Source organism: Drosophila subobscura, chromosome O, assembly GCF_008121235.1.
Source record: "Drosophila subobscura isolate 14011-0131.10 chromosome O, UCBerk_Dsub_1.0, whole genome shotgun sequence".
Taxonomy (NCBI): Eukaryota; Metazoa; Arthropoda; class Insecta; order Diptera; family Drosophilidae; genus Drosophila; species Drosophila subobscura.
Window position 1 is genome coordinate 27,083,999 of NC_048533.1, and position 20,445 is coordinate 27,104,443.

The 20,445-nt window shown below is 45.6% G+C and overlaps 4 protein-coding genes and 1 long non-coding RNA gene across 5 annotated transcripts; 3 read left to right on the forward strand and 2 right to left on the reverse strand.

Annotated features, from left to right (window-relative positions):
- The first annotated feature begins 1,864 nt into the window (after positions 1-1,864).
- LOC117897182 (putative defense protein 3) lies at positions 1,865-3,696 on the forward strand. The gene is made up of 2 exons (XM_034805881.1): positions 1,865-2,457; positions 3,545-3,696. Exons 1-2 carry the CDS (start codon positions 1,997-1,999, stop codon positions 3,615-3,617), a joined length of 534 nt encoding a protein of 177 aa, XP_034661772.1. The 5' UTR covers positions 1,865-1,996; the 3' UTR covers positions 3,618-3,696.
- Positions 3,697-5,146: 1,450 nt separating this feature from the next.
- Positions 5,147-6,505, forward strand: LOC117896946 (probable phosphoserine aminotransferase). The gene is made up of 3 exons (XM_034805489.1): positions 5,147-5,306; positions 5,385-6,061; positions 6,120-6,505. The coding sequence occupies exons 1-3, from the start codon at positions 5,262-5,264 to the stop codon at positions 6,490-6,492; spliced, it is 1,095 nt and encodes a 364-aa protein (XP_034661380.1). The 5' UTR covers positions 5,147-5,261; the 3' UTR covers positions 6,493-6,505.
- Positions 6,489-7,339, reverse strand: LOC117896948 (guanosine-3',5'-bis(diphosphate) 3'-pyrophosphohydrolase MESH1). The gene is made up of 3 exons (XM_034805492.1): positions 7,227-7,339; positions 6,689-7,164; positions 6,489-6,629 (listed from the first exon to the last, which is right to left on the reverse strand). Exons 2-3 carry the CDS (start codon positions 7,109-7,111, stop codon positions 6,513-6,515), a joined length of 540 nt encoding a protein of 179 aa, XP_034661383.1. The 5' UTR covers positions 7,112-7,164; positions 7,227-7,339; the 3' UTR covers positions 6,489-6,512.
- Positions 7,340-7,526: 187 nt separating this feature from the next.
- On the reverse strand, positions 7,527-8,660 carry LOC117896947 (cytochrome c1, heme protein, mitochondrial). The gene has a single exon (XM_034805491.1). The coding sequence runs from the start codon at positions 8,598-8,600 to the stop codon at positions 7,536-7,538; it is 1,065 nt and encodes a 354-aa protein (XP_034661382.1). The 5' UTR covers positions 8,601-8,660; the 3' UTR covers positions 7,527-7,535.
- Positions 8,661-18,824: 10,164 nt separating this feature from the next.
- On the forward strand, positions 18,825-19,382 carry LOC117896673. The gene is made up of 2 exons (XR_004649039.1): positions 18,825-18,988; positions 19,069-19,382. It is a non-coding gene; the product is annotated as an uncharacterized LOC117896673 (long non-coding RNA).
- The last annotated feature ends 1,063 nt before the right edge of the window (positions 19,383-20,445 follow it).

A 20,445-nucleotide genomic window follows, 5' to 3' on the forward strand; every position in this document is an offset into this window, starting at 1 on the left:
ATGCATTGCCAGAAGGTAGGAGTACTCCCGGACTGGATTCGACTGGACTCGGGTGTGATGTGGCGCAAATGTCATTTTGAATGCTGGGCCATTTAGGAAGCTGCTGCCAGTTCAGGGAGTTGAAAGTTCGCATTGGCCGCATCCATAATACATGACACGTCCTCCCTCCGAGAGTCGTCTTTCGGGTTGGCTCTGGCTAAGCCGGGTTAACTGACCTTTCGCCAGTGCCACAAATAAAACAATGCCAAAGCCAAACAAAAGCAGTCCAAATGAAACGAAATATTCAATTGTAAAGTTCAGCAATGTTTGCTCGACAAAGTGCCATTCAACGTAATATTTATCACAATTTAAGTCGACCACATTTTCGCAGAGTAAACATTTTAATTCGCTCAGAGAAAGTTGCCGTCGCAGCAGCAATTTCCAATTTAAATATTTAACCCAACATTTTAATTAATGAAACGAGTTGGAAATTGAGTTTGCTCAAAAATTGTGTTTCTACGTACCCAAATTTGAGCAATAACTGCGCTTGCATACAAGAGATGGACACTTTTAATTGGTATTAAATGAAATTGTTGTTTGGAAGTCCTTTTGGAAGTCCTCGAGTTGTAAATTTGATGAACACGTGAGCGAAATGCAGTGCAAGCACCAATGAAACCAATTAGAACCAGTGGAATCCATGAACATGACTAGATGGTGGCCACGCAGCACCTGGAACGTGCTACTTTAATCGGAAGTGAATCGCGTAAAAGGGATTTATTAAATGATTAGGCAATGCAAATATTGCATACTTTAAGGATTGACAATGCCTAGCATTGCATACTTTGATTAATGTAATATCAAATGGGGCTTCTTTATTCATTTAATTTAAATTGTAAAAACTGACTTGTCAGTGCTTGGGGAATTCAATTAAGGCCATTAAAAATAAGCTGAGCATTACAAATTTTCTTTACAGCTCATTAATTTTATCAGCTTCTGAATTTTTAAAAAAGCATTTGGGGGTATATTGCAAATTCAAAGCATGATCTTGTGTAATCTGAATGCTACTTGGACCGCCCACGAGTGCATGAAGGTCTGACATATAATTCAGATTTTTCAAAATATTCATCGGAAGAACAAAGCACTTGGTGTTGTACACGTTCGTTCTGGCCTTTAAATGCATTTACGCACACACGAGTACCATTGCCGGAACCACTAACTGAATGCTAGCAAAAGACGAGTTCTTTTGAAATGAGTGAAAAAGGGGAGACAAAGTAATGCACAAAAACTGAAACGCATTCAACAGAACCGCGGGCAACATCAAAATGAAATGAACACCACGCTTCTGGGTAAAAGTTTTTCAAATTCACATTCGGGCACTGGACGCTGGCTGGTCCGTGTGTTGGCGGTGCCCAGAAAGGAAACCGCCGCTGGAAACTGCGAAATGCGAAACGCAGCGCAGAATCAGAGTAGGAGAAATAGCACGAAAATGCTCAGACCAACGAAATCAACGCCAACGGCGGCTGCCTGTCAATTAAAACATTAAAACGCGCTGAAAAATGCACCAAAAAGAAAAAAAAGGCGCAAAACAAACAAACGACACAACGATTAGAAGCATAGAATTTCGCAATCGAGCACTTAGAGCTGTTGGAGCCCAGACTCCAAACGGGTGACTCCGCATGGGGGAAGGGGCTAATGTGTGACCCAGTTCGGAGCACTGTGCAGGAAAGGAACTCTCAGCGGCAGCGGCGCTGATTTGGCTATTGCTTTTTTTGATCATTAAAAACTGGTTGGCCGAGGCAGAAACTGCAGAAGCAGTCGGCAAAGGCCCATACCCATATCTCTCCCCATATGACCGCCCGCCCATGTCTTTGACGAAGTTGCTGCTGGAGCTGCTGGAGGCCTTATAAACGGCCGGCGATGGCGGCCGCGAGCCGAGTTTAACCGTTAGATTAGCAGTGCGCGCGCGTGTTTTTCCCACGATTCGGAAACGAAATATTCAAAGAAACATTACAGGAAAATGAAGGATCGTTTTACCAGAATAGCCAAGGAACTGCCCAGCATGCTGCTGATTATGCTACTGCCTTTGCTGCTCGGAAGCACTGCCGCATTTCCGGATGGAGCACCAGCCGATACGTGTGTGAAGCAGCGCCAGAATCAGCCCAACCACGGAAAGGCCCGCACACAGCCAGCCCACACGAATCCCTTTGAGGTGGTGGCCGATGCTCAGAGCTACCATCCGGGTCAGCAAGTCTCTGTGGTCATCTATCCGCACACACAGCAGAGCACGGTCTTCAGGGGATTCTTCCTGCAGGCCCGCGATGCGCACTCCAATGAGTGGATTGGCGAGTGGGTGCAGAGCGAGAACACAAAAACCATACCGGAGTGCTCGGCCATAACGCACTCGGACAATCGGGACAAGCTGGGGGCCAAGCTGATATGGAAGGCGCCGCAGAACAAGCGCGGCAATGTTTACTTTACGTAAGTGTGGTGCGGGATGACCGTCGGGGGGGCTTCTTGATGATTTGGCAATAAAGTAAGCCTGACAACAAACAGTGTCGTCTGTCGTTTGTCACCATCATCATCATTAGCATCACATAATCATCATCAGCAGTAGCAGAAACTGTGGTAGTATTAGCAGCACCATCATCGTCTGGGAAGGGCATTAATCATTAATCATACGCCACGTTGACCCACATAGCAAAAGGCGCACATAATTGTCTGGCCGACAAAACTTGTCGGATAATCACACAAAAAGCATTATGTAATTGATTTATATGGAAAAAGTCAAACGTAAAAGAGTTCCATCCATCCTTCCATCCATTCAATCTTCCATCCAGGCATCCACAAAAAAGGCAACAAACGGCAAAGACGCTTTGCTTTGCACAGCCAAAAGGCATAAGCCGAAGAAAAGTTGTCAATGCTTTTTATATGACAACAGCAACTTTGTGACCAGATAGCACTGTCCTACATGGGTGGGTGTAGACTGGACAGCATAAGGTACAGCAGTTGATAGTTTGACTCTTTTGTCATTAATCATTTTACCAAAAATTATGCCAAAAGTTACATTAAATGAAATAGGAAGTATATAATTTAGAGATAGAGAAGCTTATGTCTAGGACTATGCAAATATCACGACGGTTTTCTTCTTATTAAATTGTTTATTCCGAAATATTGCCAAGTTCAAAATCAAGAGGAAAAGCTCAAAGTACCAGCTTATGGGGAGCAAACATTTACATAAGTAATTCATAAATGTAAAGAAAAAGGACGAAAATCTTCTTACAAAATGTTTAAAGCTTCTTAAAGATGCGAATTTTTAATGCTTCATTTTGTATCCATAAGTAGGGCAAGAAATAATATGAAACTCGACAGCATTTGACATGCTGTTGCCCAGTGTTACGTATTATAGCTCCCACATCAAATACCCTACCTGGAAACTGTCAATTCATCAATTAATATCTATTTATATCAACCGCCTTCATATATGTACATATAACCAAAATTGTTTACTCTGCCATGCGAAAATCATGACTTGCTCAATTGAAAAATTTACATTTTCCTTTTGCAGCGGCACTGTGCTACAGGAGTACGGCACCTTCTGGAGCGATATTGTTAACAAGGTGCAGGCTGAGCCGCAATAACGAAAATGATGTACTTATTTATAACAGCTGTACTCGTATATACCCTGTTCTGGGCAATAAATCTTAAAAACCCTAATTAGTCAAAACGGAAATTGTTGTTTAAAGATTTCTCAAATTCCCATTTGGAGGACGGATGGACGTCTTTCGGGGCCAAGCCTCTCCACAGAGCTGTGCAATCAACATTACTGAGCAAAATTATTGACTTTTCGGCTTAACGTTTATGAATGACCAGAGCACCACACACAAACACACACAGGCCAGACTCACACACTGCCAGAGCCATGGACGACAGGCCCTCCCACATCAAAGCACTCGAATCAAGCTACCTCTGCGCCCGACCGACCGCCACCCAACCACCCATACTTGGGGCCCACAATCGGACGCACGAGCCGAGCACGTTTAAGTTTCCAGACACGTTGGCAAGCTTCTCATTGGAAATTCGTTTTGGCCGAACAAGTAAATTGGAAACTTTAAGCACCTTTCATGCCGGCTGTGAGGAGAGACTGGTCTGGGCCAGAATGTGGCCATAAAGTAATTAAGGCACAGGCCGTAGCCAGATGGCTAGCGAAATTCCCATACATAGTATACATACATATGTACATATATTCCAGGCCTACCTTACCCTTTAACTATTGGCATCTTATCAGAGGCAGCGGATAAGAAATCAGCAAAGTAAATGGAACCAGCCATAAATAAGTTCCGTGTACATACATATGTCGGCAAACCCAAAATGTGAATCGAACCATTTAAAGTTGTTCCATTGAAATATTTAAATTTTGTTTCGCATAGAGAAGCTTGACTGTAAATATGTTCATACTTAATTGCTAGCGTTTTGATAGCCTTCAAGCCTTCACCTACATACATAAAAACATATGTACACATGTGTAACGAATGAATATCCCATGCCAAATAACTACTTAACTACTACTTATTTTAGCATACGATCAAGGTATTATTTGTTTAAAGTTAGACTCTAACCTAATGCCGTGTTATTGGAGGAAATATTTTCAAAGTTACTTCCGCAAATGATTGCTTTGTATAGAATTACAAGCCATCGAAAATATTCAGCACCTATTAATGAATCAACCATGTTACCTTAATTAACAAAATTTAACTCAGAAACGAAGCTCTACTGTACACGCACACGTGCAGACTCAACCCGTAGCTTGTTTACTGAAATTCCAGTTGTTTTCGTCATTGTGCATAGCAACCAAACCCACACAAACACTTCATACCGGGAGAGGGGTGTGGTGGAGAATCGCATGTTGTTTTCGTGCGTTGCAGTCGGCGTCTGACGTCGACCGCAAACGACTCTTGGCGACTTGTTTTGATCGAATTCGCTGCATCTGCCATCATTGTCTGGCTTCGCCGGCAGCCCAGGGGCGCAGCCAGAGTGTATGAGCAATGCAGTGATCCACCTCCAATGAGCGCAGTACGCCCCTGGACAACACGAGTTCGTTGTCCAGCCCAAGTCTGTTTTTCTGCCACACGCTTTGTTTCACTTTGCATTGACTTGTTGCTGTTCTTTTTGCCATTCCGTTTATCAGCACGAACGTTTGACGGCGGCAACAGCGCTGGGAGCTGCTCCAACACTTTCAGTTGTGTCTTGCCAGAGAGAGGTTCACAGATCGCAAAAGCTTCAGTATGGTTATCAATTTCGCAGCCGGTCCAGCCAAATTGCCCAAAGAGGTCAGCCGCATGGTCAGACGAGATCGTTTCAATCCAGTTCTAACCGAAATTCTGGTATTTTGTTCCCCCAATCTGTAGGTTTTGAAGGAGGTGCAGAAAAATCTCCTTGATTGCAATGGCAGCGGCATTTCGGTTATGGAAATGTCCCACCGTTCCAGCACCTACGGCAAGATCCAGGAGACAGCCATCAACGATCTCCGCGAGCTCCTCAACATTCCCAGCAACTACAAAGTTCTTCTCATGCAGGGCGGTGGCACTGGGCAGTTTGCTGCCGTCGCCCTCAATCTGATTGGAGTCACTGGCACCGCCGATTACGTCATCACCGGCTCATGGTCAGCCAAGGCAGCCAAGGAGGCGGCCCAGTATGGCAAGGTGAATGCCGTTCTTCCCAAGGTAAACAAATACACATCCGTGCCACGACAGAGTAGCTGGCAGCTGGACCCCAAGGCCTCGTACGTCTACTACTGCGATAATGAGACAGTCGAGGGCGTGGAATTTGACTTTGTGCCAGAAGTGCCGGCCAGTGTGCCGCTGGTGTCTGATATGTCATCAAACTTCCTTTCTCGGCCCATCGATGTTGCCAAGTTTGGGGTAATATTTGCCGGCGCACAGAAAAACATTGGACCAGCGGGCACAACGGTGATAATTGTGCGCGAGGATCTCATTGGCAAGCATCTGAAGAGCACACCATCCATCCTGAACTTTGAGCTGATGGACAAGAACAGCTCCCTGATGAACACTCCACCCACATTTGTGTAGGTTTCCAGGCGTTCTGTCTTTTCCGTTCGAGAAGCTAATTTCCACTCTTTGCAGCATCTACGTGATGGGCTTGGTTTTCAAGTGGATCAAGCGAAATGGCGGCATCGCTGGCATGTCCAAGCTGGCCAATGCCAAGTCGAAGCTCATCTATGACACCATCGACAAGTCCAACGGCTTCTTTTACTGCCCCGTGGATCCGAATGTGCGGTCCCACATGAACGTTCCATTCCGCATTGGCAGCGCCGCCGGCAATGATGCACTGGAGAAGGAGTTTCTGGCCAAAGCCGAGGCTGATGGCATGATCCAGCTCAAGGGCCATCGCTCAGTGGGCGGCATTCGTGCCTCACTCTACAATGCCGTCACCCTGGCGGAGACGCAGCAGCTGGCAAATCTCATGTTGGATTTTTACAAAAACAATAAAAATTAATAAATTCGATTGATTTATATTTACAATAGCCCGCGCTGTCTGAAGATCTCGTCCAGCTTGAGTTCCAGGTTAGTATTGGTGCCGCGCAGATTGTCCACCACCTGCTTCGCCCAAACGAAGTACAGCTCCCGTCGTTCCTGCAATAGAAAAGGGAGAAATGATCAGAATGGTTTTCAGTGCCGGCAACACTGTTTACCTCCGTCCATCCCTGCGGCGTGTTGACCAGCAAGTCTCTTAGATTGTCCAACTTATCAGCCAGCTTAATGAGCTTAGCCCTGGAGCTCGTCTTGGCCGCATTGGCAATTTGCAAACGCTTGCGTTCCTGCTTTTCCAGCGATTTGTCGTCGGTCACCTCGCGTACCAGACCACAGACGTCCGCGCCAAACAATGCCTCCAAGTCTGCAAACGTAGCGTCCGTGTCCTCGACCACATCGTGCAGTATTGCAGCCATTAGAACGGCCTCATCCTCAATGCAAGCCTCCACAGCCAGAATTGTGCTCACATTTATCACATGATTTACGTATGGCGTTTGCGCTGGATCCTTGCGCCGCTGGTCCCGATGCTTGTGTGCCGCATACTGCAGACATTCCATAAACCTGCTGGATGGACGCGGTGTCATTTTATAAATTATAAACAAATTGGTGTACGGGTTTCATCTGTTTTGTCCTGTTTCTGAAGGAAAAAATGGACAGGGTTTGGCAAAGTTATGAGAGATAATCCATCCATATACTTACTGGAGGCTTATGTGACCAATGTTGCTATGCTTGGGCCCTAAATTACACGTTTTAATTGTTATTTATGTTTGTCTTGCTGTATTTATCTTTATCAGCAGACCTATCGATACAAACTCAGCCCACTGAGTCCCGAAAACATAAAAAAAAAAATATCGGTATTTTTGTGCGATAAATGGAACAAAATTTGTGTGCAGCCCTGGGTTGTCTTTTGATTGCAGCGCGCGCAGAATTTTACTTCTGAACATGTTTTATTGTTTGATACAAATTAGAAAATGGCAATTGGTGTTGTTTTCCATGAATAAATAAATATTACTTGGTCTTGCCGTCTCCGTCGTCATTCTTGCCACTAACCTCGCTCTTCTTGTGTTCAAATTTTGGGCAACCTTCATCGGTCTTGGCGCTGCCATTGCCCTGGCCCTTTCTTTTGCTCTGGCCATTTCCATTTCCAGTAACCTCCGGCACGAAGAAAATCTTGCGTGACTTCAACGCCGACCACTTATGGCGCTTAATGTAGTAGCTGATTCCAATCAAGAACGAACTAATAAGGACCACCTTGATCAGCAGCAGCTTGCGCTCATCCGACTCCGGCTCCGAGGTCCACTTGAGGAACGTGACCACATCCTTGGCAATCTGGGAGCCCGATGGGGCAACCTCATCGTCTGCGTAGGTCACAACCTCGTTGTTGATCACCTGGCCCATCGATATGGCGCCGCCAGAGAAGTACGGATTGAAGTACTGCCCATCGCGCAGTCCGAACCCTGCTGGCGGATCACAGTAGCCTGTCAGCAGTGCAAAAATGTAGTCCTCGCCACCCTTGCGGGCCGACACGATGTAGCTCAGGTCCGGCGGATAGGCTCCGTTGTTGGCCGAGCGGGCGGCTTCCTCGTTCGGATAGGGTGACGGCAAGTAGTCGGACAGCTTGCCCGGGCGCTCGAAGTACTCGCCGTTCTCGTCGGGTCCATCCTTTACCATCACCTGCTCGGCCTCTGCCTTCGCCTCCGCTTCGGTCATGCAGTTGTCGGCCAGGTTGCGGTACGCAATGTACTGCAGCGAGTGGCACGAGGAGCACACCTCCTTGTACACCTGGTAGCCGCGGCGTACAGCCTCCCTGTCGAGGGCCGAGAGTAGACCCTTGTGGGACCACAACTGCTTCGGTGGGTGCACACAGTCGTTCGAGGCATCCACGCTCGCATCCAGGGCATACAGCAGAGCTCCCATGCCGGCAGTCAGAGCGCCCAGCGCCAGCAATTTCGGACGTCCTGGGATCCAGTTGCGGGCCGAAAAGCTTGTCTTTGGTCGCACGGATGTGCGGTTCAGATAGCCCTTGGAAAATTGCAGAAGCTTTGAGCTAACATATCCAAATTTGTTGGCCATGACGAAACTTTTCTTTTTGCAAAATCTATTCACGGCGACACAAAAATTATATTCTGGCGTTTGGTCAGTGTTGTACAACTTTTTCCTTGAGGAAAGAGTTGCCAAGCAGTTGTAAAATCTAACAAATCAGGTTGCTTCAAGTGATTTATGAGCTTAAACACCTTTTCAAGCTGAAAATTGCTGAAGCGCAGCTTTGGCTTATCTGCGATCTTTCTTCATAAACCATATGTAAAAAAATACCCACCCAAAAATTACTGTTATTCTGTAGGAATCAGAAACTCTCTTACAGATTAAAAAAAAAAAAAATTAGAAACTGTTGAATCAACTTTGTGTTTCTTTTGTTGTTACGATCGCCTCCTCTTGCGTTTTCTTCAACCACTTACAACCCCAAAGGCCCCAGCCAGCGGAGCAACAACTGCCGGGGCACTTTCATTTGTTATCTGGCGCAATAATCTGTTAATCTGTAACAGCCCACCAAACAACGGTGCATACAATATTTCCTAGCCATTCTTCACACTGTGTGACCACGAAATCGTCAAAGTCAGGCCGAGAGCAGAGCCCAGCCCCAGTGTTCAGACTGCAGCTCAACGGTCTGGCCCCCCGACGTCGACGGAGCGAGCGATGTAAACTGTTTTTGGAGAAAATTTGTACCTGATTTTATATTTCCCTTTTTTGTTACACTGTTATTACGTATTTCCATGTTTACCATATTTTTACACGCGCTTACAGACTGCTTTTTTCCATGTTTCTCTGTGAGTGTGGAGCGAAGTGACTGTTTGTACTGCGTTCTGCTTCTGCGCAGCGATGCATAATTCCCACTTTTTGGATTTTTGTGTGCCATGGTGTGGTTGTGGCGGCCGTTGCTGCCTTCTGCCTTCTGCGGTGGTGGTTGCCTTTGCTGCTGCGCAATTAATAATTCTTTTCGACTAGCGTGAAATTTTCATAAAACAAGAAAAAGCAACAACCGCACCAACTTTCCATGAAAATCTCCGGCCATTAGTAGCAATCGCAACGCTTTTCCCTCCCCCCTCGAGACCAAAACGAAGAGAAAGAGACAGAGAAAGAGGTAAATGAGGAAAGAGACTTGGAAACCACAGAGAGATTGGTCGACCTCATAGAAATGGGTTCACGACATAAATTTTATTCAAATTACAAACTCATTAATATATGACGTTGTTGATTTTTCCAAGTCAACGTCGCTGATTGTTCAATTTGATTTAACTCTATCTGCCAGTGTTGCGCAGCGCATGGCCAACGCAACAATGACATATTGGAATAGCATAATATAACCATGCATTCTTAAGTTGATTATTCGCAAAAAAGGCGATCTGCAAATAAAAATGCCTGCATACAAACAGCAAAAAAGTATGCATAATTTTGCAATAAATGTAAATATTACTGGTCCGTCCGCTTCCTTTGGGAGAAGAGACAAAGCGCCATGCTGCTGTAGTTTCCTGTTGCGTTGCCCCAGCGCCGCTCTGCTCCACCACGATGATGATAATGACGATGATGCTGTGCGCTTTGCTGGCCTGGCCATGTCCCACTCCTTATCTTGGCAGCACGAAAACCAGAAACAAGAATTATAGACCAAAAGCCAGTTGCAATGTAAGTGCACCATGTACCGTAGGTGTGTGTGGGGGCAATGTACATATGTATGTAGTTGGTGATTGTGTGCGTGCCTGCGGCTAGAAGTGAAGTGAAGGCAGAACAAACATCTGCTGCAGTGTTGGTCAGCGGCGAAAATATATGCATTGATTTAATGTGAGTACATATGGGGCTCCTAGATTTATTGCATGGAAACAATCACATTTATCAATGAACAATAGTCCACTAGAAGGATTAAATACTATTTATGGGGGCGAATCTTTACGATTTTTTGCACAGTGAACAGAACAGCTGATCGATCGTCAGAATCAAATGTGAAACATTCTCTCTTATCTTTCAGGTTCTTATTCTCGTTGAAATGTACTTTTCAGTCTCTCAAAAAAAAAGCCAATGCTCCCCTATGTACAACAACATCACGATCGGGCCTGTCAATGTGTGTGAGTGTTTTTATGTATAGCATGCGGTTGCTGTGCTTCGGATTTTTGTAAACTTTTGCCACAGCTCTCGCGGTCGTCACTCACACAGAGAGGCGGCTTGTGGCATAGGCACTCAGGGCTTGCAAAACGAAAGGGGAACGGAGGAAGACCCAAACTTCATAATGACGTTGTAACTGTCTTTTCAATTTCTCGTTTTGCCCGATTCGCTTTGCCAAATGGAGCCTAGTAGATACACAGCTTAATCGCTCTTAGCTGAATCGAACCCTTTCACGGTAGCAGCAGAGCTGTTAGCAAACATTTAGGGATGTGCAATCCAAACTATTATTCATCTATTCGAATTACTTTGAACTGTAAGAAAGGAAGCAACACACAGCAACTAATTATTGCTTCTTTCTCTAGAGAGGCTGAACAAAATCTTAAGAATTAGTTAGTCAGTTAGTGATCCCTAATATAAAGCTTATGCTCATAGCCGAGTATTGGCCCTTTTGCTGGAGCAGACCAGAGCTGTTAGCTAAAAATTGTTCTGCTCAAGCAGAGACAGCGGCTGTGGCAGGGGCTGGAACTGGAACTGGGAACACTGAGTGTGGGGCCAGGCCAGATGCTGAAGATGGATCTCTGTCAGAGCGTTTGTCCGTGTTTTGTTCTCTTCTCTTCTGTTCTTTTCTCCAGCCACAGCAATTGACTCGTGCGTGTGGCTAAGTGTGTGTGTGTGAGCAGCTCCCAAGTGAGTGTTGGTATCTCCCCAACGACGTGGTTGTGGATGCCGTTGATGAGTTTTGTTTTAATTCTGCTTCTTGGCTTCAATTTCTTATAAAAATTGTTTATATGCACGTAATAGTTGGTCCCTCTGTCTCTCTCTGTGCGAGTGTGTGCCTGTACAGCCTCACAGATACTCGGATACAGATGCAGACACAAACACCATCACAAAGAGCGACTGTTGTTGTTGCTGTGATTTGGTGAATCGCGCGTAGCCGATTGTAATTATTGTAATCGAGTCTCGAACCGATCCAATCCGATACGATACGATCGCCTTAGCAATAGCAATAGCCCATTGCCGCTTCAGGTCCAACTCAGGCCGCCTCGACATCAACATCAACATCAGCATCTGAGCATCTGAGCATCATCGTCTTCGGCTGATTTGATTTTGTTTTAGTTGTTTTGATCATTTTGTATTTTGTAATAGTTTTCTCAGTGCAGTGCTCTGTTTAAATCATCTTGGCCAAGGCAGAGTAGAGCAGAGTCTGAGCCTGAGTCAGAGCTAGAGCAGAGCCAGAGCCAGAGACTCCAGCCAGATCTCGTGATCGTTGTGGCTTGGCTTGAATTGAGCCGAACAGTGCCCGAGCCGAGCGCGCGCTTTTCTCTTTGATGCCAACGTCATAGGCCCAGTCATGATTGTTGTTGCTGTTGCTTTTGACTAAAAGTTGATTGACTGTCTGTTCATTTAGCCGCTGCTTGTCCATGGCTCGCTCCGTTTGTTGGCTTTGGCTGTGACTGCGGCTGTGAAGCTTGTTGGTTTGTTTTGTCCATTTGCCATCTCTGTCGTGCCCCCATCTTCATCTTCGGCAGCGTCAACGGCAACGGCAGCGACAGCGGCTTCTCTTGCACATTTCGTTTTAGGCCATTATAGTTTTGAACATGTTCAAGTGCCATTCTCACGATTGTTTATAGTCTTTTAATTTCAGCTCGAACACAAGAAATAAACAGTGAAATTTAGCAGCAGGCGAGTTGTTGTTCTTAGGCTTTAATGTTCCTCACTTGAGGGGCCAAAACCAAACCAAGCCAAAGCCGAAACTGAGCTTCGAGTGCAGCCCTCAGTTGCCGGTTGGCGCTTACCGCTTCGGCTTCGACCTCAGCAGCATCAAATCAAACTCCACTCCAAGCAGCAGCAGCAGCAGAAACGGTGAAAGGCTTCAAGTGGTCAATAAGTACCAACCAGGGAGCTTGACAGTCGTCTGGCGGCCACACAATCTGAAGTACTCCAAAATGTTTGCCTATTAAACAGTCATCAATGATTGTTACATTCTACAAATAGAAATTGGAAGAGCTGGGATTAGGAAAGCAAAGAGGAGAATGTTTAAAGAGCTGGAAGCGGTTCTCTTCCATTGAGTCAGACATCTACACACATCCATAAATATGTTTCTTGTGTGTGTGCGAGTGTGTGTATTGTGCTAGTGGCAGATCAACGTTGATCTGCTGATCTATGAGAGCTTGATGAATCTATCTGCACTTATCGCATCGTTGAGATGTGTCTCAGATCAATCAACTGATCAATAAGTGCATCTCTTTATCCCCTGCAGCTATCCTAGATCAAATTTATTGTGTGCCTAGTAGAAGTATTGTCTATCAATAGATTTTCTTTCGTATCTCTGATATCATTCCCAGAGTGTACAGAGTATTGTGTACTTTCAAACAAGCAATTCGATCACTCGATCGTTAATTAACCTCCCATCCAAATTCCACCAAATTGACATTCTCAGAGGCGTCTTCAAGCCCAAAAGCTTACCATTTCCACTGACATCTCGACATTTGTCCATTGCAAAAGGGGGCCTCTCCACTGCAGTCCGCTCCACTAAAGTCCATGATCACATGGCATGGCATGGCATCTCTCATGATCATCTTGGGCAATTTTCGCGCATGGAACTTTCAACTCCAAAATGGACTGACAATTGATTTGTGCCAGCCAGCAAAGGCAAGTTAGACTGCAATTTAAATTAAAAGCGCAATTGAACTGGAAAATTCGTCTAAATTGTTTTTACAATTACCCACACACGTACTCAGGGAAAACCTGAGATACAAGAGACACAGAGAAAGAGAAAGACTTGGGGAAACGAAGAAGAGTTTCAGTTTTTATTGTGGCACTGCCATGGTCACAATCAAATGCCATCCTAAACAATCGCAGCACTAACAACATGCAATAGGAGACCCCAAAACGACGAGACCAGAGTACCGAGCACAGAGCACAGAGCACACAGTCCATACAATACATAAAAACCTCAAAACTAATGATGCTGAAGACGGGAGGACGCCGAGACGGAGACGGTGACGGTGACCGATCCGATGCCCGGCCATGTCTATGACTACAGCTATGACTATGACTATGGCTATGGGATGAAATGAAACTGCTTTCGTTCGAAATTTATGCATGAGAAGAAAGATCGCTTTGGCAGGAAGAGGATCCCCAACAGCAGGGTAGCTAGGCCAAAGAAATGGTTCGCTTGGTTTTTTTTTCGTTTTTGTGGGAGTTGTGCATTTATTTATTTTTATTTTCTTTGCTCTTCTGCGATAAAGATCGGAAAAGCCCGAAGTTTAGAAAGGCAACAGCAGCAGTTCAGAGCAGAGCAGAGCAGAGCAGCATCCAAGCCAGGTCCAGGCTAGCAACAAGCAAAGCCCAAGCCAAAGCCAGCTTCTACGGGTATCTATGTATCTGCAATACATAAATTGTATGTATCTATGGCCTGCCACCACTGCCACATACATAAGTACATTCTACAATGTATCTTCTCGGCGAGTGTGTGTGTGTGTGTGTATCTGTATCTATGTAATGAGCATGTAACTAAACTTCTGTGCAGCCAAAACTCCTACAACAGAGACACAAAAACAAAAAGAGACAAACACCACGCCGAAACCCCAGTTGGAGGAGACCCAGAGACCAGCAGAGACAGGGGGGCAAGAGCGGAAGGTACGGTACGTGTAGAGCTGAAGCTGAAGCTGAAGCCAAACTCCCTCAATACCCGTTTGCCGCAACTTTACTTCAATTCAACTGTACTGGCTCTTTCGCTGGGACTCTTGGCCGTGTCTCTGGCTGCGGCTGCGGCAGTGGCAGCAACAGCAACAGCGACTCTGCTCTATCTGATGATGGCCGTTAACGTTCAAGTTAACGCTGAAGAGCAGAGCGCCCGACCGACCGACCGACCCGACCTGCGCTGCCCTACCCTACCCCTGCTGCCCTCCCTCCCGCGTTCTTGGTTCTCCGCTCGATTGCTCGATCGTCTGCTGGCTGCTAGCTGCTAGCTGCTCGCTCGTTCGTTTTGGCCAGAAGTTTTGTGTTGCCTGGTTCTGCTTCCCCACTCGTAAACATGAGGTACGTTCTTTCCTCTTCTTGTTGTTCTCTTCTCTTCTTTTCTTTTTTCCCTGCCTCGGCTTGACTTCATTTGTTTGGCTTTTTTGGGAGACAAAAAACTGGTTATTACTCTTTTCTTCTCCTTTGGTTTTGTTTTTGGCTTTGGCTCTGGCTTTTTCGGTTAGAGGTTTTCGGTTAGAGCGGTGGGTCTCTCTTGGTCTTCGTGGTCTTCAGGTCTGGCCTGGCCTGGCCTGGCCTGGCCTGGTCTGGTCGCGCCGTTGACTCTTTTTGGACACAGTGGCGTATGCAAAGGGGCCAAATGAGCACGTTGGCCCAGAGCTTACCAGCCATCTACGTCGCTGGCCTGAACTCTACAGGCTACGCAGCTTCCCAGCAGCTACCATTTTCGATCCGAGCCACGACCGACGGAGGAGGCACAAAACCAAATCTCAGCTTCTAAGCAACGTTTTGTGGGCAGCAGCGGCAGCGGCAGCGGCAGCGGCAGCGTGCAACAAGTAGGAAGTGGGCGCGCATTGGCATAGGATAGGCTTGGCCCGGACTGGTCGGTCTTCCTTCTAGCCAGCATCCATGCCACCATGCCACCACCTCCAATGCCTATCTCTGCTATCCCCCAGCCGCCCCTGCCGCCGCTGCAATGGCAACTTTTTTAACGTCCAACTCCTTTGTTACATTTCGCGAGAGAGGTAAACGATCGTTAGAAAGGTTTTATATGAAGCCATGGCTTCAGATTTGCGCTCATGTCTATTTATTGGACTTGCCGTTGCTGGAGCTGATGCTGGTGCTGGAGTTGGACGTGGACCTGGACCTGGAGATGTTGCTGTTGCTGTTGCTAGAGCTGAAGCTGAAGCTATCGTTTCTATGGTCATGTTACCGCAGCCTGTCGTTTAAGATGGCTTTTGGCTGCGTTCGTTGCTGGGTTATGTTTGTTTGGTTTGGTTTTGGTTTGGTTTGTTGGCCTGCAAACTTTTTTATCCATTTTGGTGGCCGTGGCCTGTGTGCCATCCCATCCCATCCCATCCTCCAGCCTGCTGAATCGTCCAGCTACAGCCTCAACTTCAATGGCAGTGGAAGTGGCATGAAATGCTGTTAACCTCGTTTGAACTTTGCCATTTGTTTGAGCCATTTGGATGGGCCGATCTTTCTTTCTTTTCTGCTTTTGGACTGTTTAGACAGGCCGGCCAAGCAATTTAAATATATTGCAAACAAAAGGAGTGTATGTAATTTAATGTGAGTGGACGTCGGACGTCGGCCACGGACATGCCTGGGGATGGGGAGATCGAAATGGGGTTGGGGTCCTAGATGGGGCACATGAACGTGGCCTGGCAGTTGGGCAATGGCAAACACACAACTGACATTTACAATAAAAGATACGAGTCCGAGCTGGAGCTGGAGCTGTAGCTGTAGCTGTGGCTGGAGCTGGAGATTGTTTGGGTCACACACCCTCTACCTCTCTAACAGCAACACCAACACCTTTCCTCTGCACACACCTCAAAGTTTCCGCAATGACAAGTAGCCCAGGCCAGGCGTGTGTGATTTTTTGTAATACCCGGCGTACTCGCGGAGTCTCTGGGTATATTAAGGTTGTAACGGCACGAAGGAAGAGTTTCTTAATTCATTAAAAGATGAATGAGATGGCCATCAAAAGCTATGACTGCCATGACTTTTTCCTTTTAAACAGATTTTAAGATCCTATTCAAATCTGATTGCTACTCTGCGAATATGTTTTAAAGCCGTAAATGATATTAGGCTTGTATTGTGGTTGGAATACATTTTTAGAGCAAAAGAAATGATGAAACAAATTCACTATATTTGTCCCCTAATTAGTTCCATCGGATATTTAGCGCCCAATTAGAAAATTTTCTAGTTAGTGCACACACAATGGAACCAAGTAGCGGGTACTTCCTAGTCGGAAAATATACTTTGACGTTTTTACCTGCTCTTTAATCTGCTACAGAGCTGGAGAGCTGCTGGTGCTAAACCCGAGATGGGGCTGGGCTTTGAATTGGGTTATGCGATGGGGCCCAGGCCCGGCACTGTGGGAAGAATTTAGCGTTTAATTGGGGCAGGCAGCAGCAGGAGAACTAAAGAGAGAGGGAGTAACTGGAGTGATATGAAAGCAGAGAGTACAGATGCTATAAAGATGTTCGTGGCTTGTCAGATGGCTTCGAGATAAGGTTATATTGAGGGGGAAGAACCCTGACAACCAAACGGTAGTAGATGACCTGATCTACCCCCAATTAGTACTTCCATCAATAAATGGGAACACCGGGGAAACCATTCATTCTCAGGAATGTCTCTCGCTTTACTCCCCCGAATCACACGTCACTGAATTTTAATTGCAGGAAGCGGAAAATGAATGAAAATACTGATTCGTATTTAAATACAACAAAATTGTCAAACTCTGCACAATTCCATTGAAGACGAAGACGCAGCCCGTACGCAAAACTGTGTCACCTTGGACAAGCAAAAAAAAACAAAATCGACCAAAAACGGAAAAGACAACGAAAATATTCTTCCCGCTGGGCAGTTTGGATAATGGGATTCCGAGACAGACGCAGCAACAGCTGCGCCAGCGCTTTAGCAGGGGAAGGACGGACGTTGATGTGAGGCAGGAGGGCGGGAAAGCTAAGACGACAGACGACAGACAACGCAACCCTTCCTGTAAAGATATCGCCCTTAGTTTTTGGCAACAACAAAAAAAGCAACAGGAATTCCGCATATTGTGTGTATGTGCTGTACATTAAAACACACATACATTTGTGCATACATACAGCGTCTGGAAAACCATTCCACTACAATTCCTCAAGAAACCACCCTGTCAATGGCCCGGGAATAGGAGTGTGAGTGAGAGGGAAGGAATAAACAACAGCCACAAACAAGCTGCAGCTAAAAAGGTGCGCGCGTAGATGACAACGACGCTCTCTTGTCGAACCGAACGTCGACGTCAACGTCTTTACCAAGTTGAACGCGCCGTTGTAATTATTTTAATATAATTTTTTCACTGCGTCATCATTATTTTTCTCTGCCTTTGATATAATTCTTCTGTGTATCATTTGCACACGATTGCACACACAAACACGCACACTAGGGAGAGAAATTCACGCTCAGCAATAAATGTATATATGTGACTAGAGTTCAACACCACTCTCGGGGCTGCCAACCTAACGCAATTTACGTCAACCAGTGCACTTAAAAATTAAAACTTTTTAAAAAATATTCTTGTAGATCAACGTTTGGAGATACGATTTTTTGTTGTGTGTATTTCCAAAAAAAAATTCACAAATTAAATGCAGTAAATTCGAGCGGGTGGGCAGCCCCAGATCGCGCACAGAGAGAGAGAGAGAGGCTTCGAAGAGAAAAAGGTTCGGAAAGAAGAGAGTAGAGGGTATAAATACAAGCGCAACACTCGGTAGAGGTTTTGTTGTTTCTGCGCCGCCGTCGCGTCGCTCCAAAAACTATAACTATAAAGAAGAAATGTAAAATTCCAAGTGGCACTCCGGCGAAAAATATGTTATAAACAAATAATATATAAATCCGTACCGAACCCCAAACAGTATTTAACGCGTGTGTTCCCATCCGCCAGTTGCTTTGCCGCGAATCTACGATTGTGTGAGTGTGTTTCTGTGCCTGTATGTATTCGTTGAATGATGTGGCTGTGCCGTTTTTTCAAATTGCCGTTGATTACAAGCCGAGACAGTACGATCACACGCACACACTCGCAAACAAAGACTTTACCGAAATAATGAGTGGGGACGGACGGATGCAGGCAGCATTTACAGTTGGTCGAGCTCCGCGACGCTCTGCTCTGATCTTTTCCTTCGAATGCAGCACCTAATAAGAAATGATTTAATTTCAATAACGATTTAATAAAAAATGAATTTGCGAAACGAAATTGACGAGAGGAATAACGTGAAAGGCCTGAGCAGATCACATCGGACCAGACCAGGCTCCTCGTGCGTGTGTATGCATGTATTGGTGTGTTTGTGTGTAATTCGCCATACTTCTTCCTCAATGCCTCAATTCAAAGAACAGACAGAAGAAGAGCACTAAAAAAACAAGAACAAGAACAGCGGCAGAAAAGCAGCGGCGGTGGCGGCGGCAAAAGGCAAGACATACTTGAAAAATAAAAGCAGCGCTGCCCCGATCGTTACTCACTCACACAACGGCACTCACTCACTCCAGTAGTCTCTCTCTCTGCCATTCGCTTTGCTCTCCATTGCTGTGCTCGCGCGCGTGTGTGTGTAAGCTTTGCCTGTTCTGTGCTGGTATGTATATAGCAGGCGAAAAAAAACCTATGTATATATTACGTTCAATTTTCCCTATATTTTTTGCGCCTGCCAATAAGCGGTTCTTTGTCGGAGTTGCCACACAGCCTCGAAATTCGTCGAATTTTAAATTGGAAACGAGCAAGCAAGCGCACGGACATTTCGTTGAAATAGTTAAACCATGCATGTACAAATAAACGAGTGTATGTAGGTTCTGTATTCTGCTGATAAGACACGCATAACAGCCTGCTCCAGAGACTCCCGGCTTATCAACGAAAAGAGGAAAAAACTGTGTAGCAAAAATGGGTCGAGCGACGACCGAGCAAGCACATTGTGTATTGTTTTTTGTTGTGTTTGCACTATCGCTTAATAATTGAAATTAAAGAAAAGATTGTAAAAAAAAACGAAAAGAGAACCAGCATTCAGTCCCATTTTAAGTGAGTGTTCGCGATCATACTACTGTTTTTAGTGAGTGAGGGTCCAGTGTTTCACATTGATTTTCTTAGTATTTGTGACTAGATCCACACTCATTAATAACGGTAGTTCAATCAACAAAACGCACGTGTTCCCCTCCACCTACACATGACGATTCGTGGAAGTGTTTCTTTGACATTTCTTTCCTGCAAACCCCGTTCCGTTTTTCCTCCTCATCTTTTCGAACAGCCACCACTTGTTTGGGCCCTTTCTGAAAAAGGTAATTAGTCAACTGGCCGCTCTCACACGCACGCAATGCCAGCCAGTCAGAACGAAACCACCTGTCCGTATGGGGGAGAGAGAGGGAAATATCCCAGTATAACTGTCCGAATGGAAACATGAGAAAGGGAGAAACAGAACAGATCCCCCCACACACACTCACACTACACACATTTGTGGGCTATTTGGATATCTATCTACATATATTACTCAGCACTAAATTACCATTAATGCTAATGTGGATCACTTTTTTGAACAGAGTCAGTAACAGAAGCAGCGAAATTAGAAAAGCAGAAAGAATGAAATTAAAAGAGGGGGAGACATGAGAAGAATAAAGGGAATTCAAAGAGCAGAAAGAACAGAACGAAGATAAAACAGTAGGAAGAACAACAAAGAAGGCCCGAAATTAACTCACAAATTAATTGTGGAATCGCTTGAGAAAATGTGGACGGAAAATGTTGTTCGAGTGATCCGTTGTTCCGTCTGTAGTTTCTGTAACTATAACTATAACGAAAAGGTTAAGAGTTCAACCGCACCACTCAGTCCAGTCCGCCGCCTATACATGTGTATTCATGTTTTGTAGTTCCGCCTCCATTACTACTGCTGGGTGATGTTTCCTCTACTTCGTTCCGTTCCTCCGCCGCCTCTCTCTTGGTTGGGTTTCTGCCGGAACAAATTGCTGAAAATTCTGGGAAGACTTGCCATAGTTCAAATTAATAGGTGGTGGTACTTGGATCTTGCCATGGGGACAAACAAACAATTTC

Excerpts from the sequence above, each read along its gene's own strand:
- LOC117897182 (XM_034805881.1), top strand. The coding sequence starts at position 1,997 with ATGAAGGATCGTTTTACCAGAATAGCCAAGGAACTGCCCAGCATGCTG. Across the intron at positions 2,458-3,544 it reads CGCGGCAATGTTTACTTTAC|CGGCACTGTGCTACAGGAGT; the intron begins GTAAGTGTGGTG and ends TTCCTTTTGCAG.
- LOC117896946 (XM_034805489.1), top strand. The coding sequence starts at position 5,262 with ATGGTTATCAATTTCGCAGCCGGTCCAGCCAAATTGCCCAAAGAG. Across the intron at positions 5,307-5,384 it reads CAGCCAAATTGCCCAAAGAG|GTTTTGAAGGAGGTGCAGAA; the intron begins GTCAGCCGCATG and ends CCCAATCTGTAG. Across the intron at positions 6,062-6,119 it reads AACACTCCACCCACATTTGT|CATCTACGTGATGGGCTTGG; the intron begins GTAGGTTTCCAG and ends CACTCTTTGCAG.
- LOC117896947 (XM_034805491.1), bottom strand. The coding sequence starts at position 8,600 with ATGGCCAACAAATTTGGATATGTTAGCTCAAAGCTTCTGCAATTTTCC.
- LOC117896948 (XM_034805492.1), bottom strand. The coding sequence starts at position 7,111 with ATGACACCGCGTCCATCCAGCAGGTTTATGGAATGTCTGCAGTATGCG. Across the intron at positions 6,630-6,688 it reads CGCCGCAGGGATGGACGGAG|GAACGACGGGAGCTGTACTT; the intron begins GTAAACAGTGTT and ends TTTCTATTGCAG.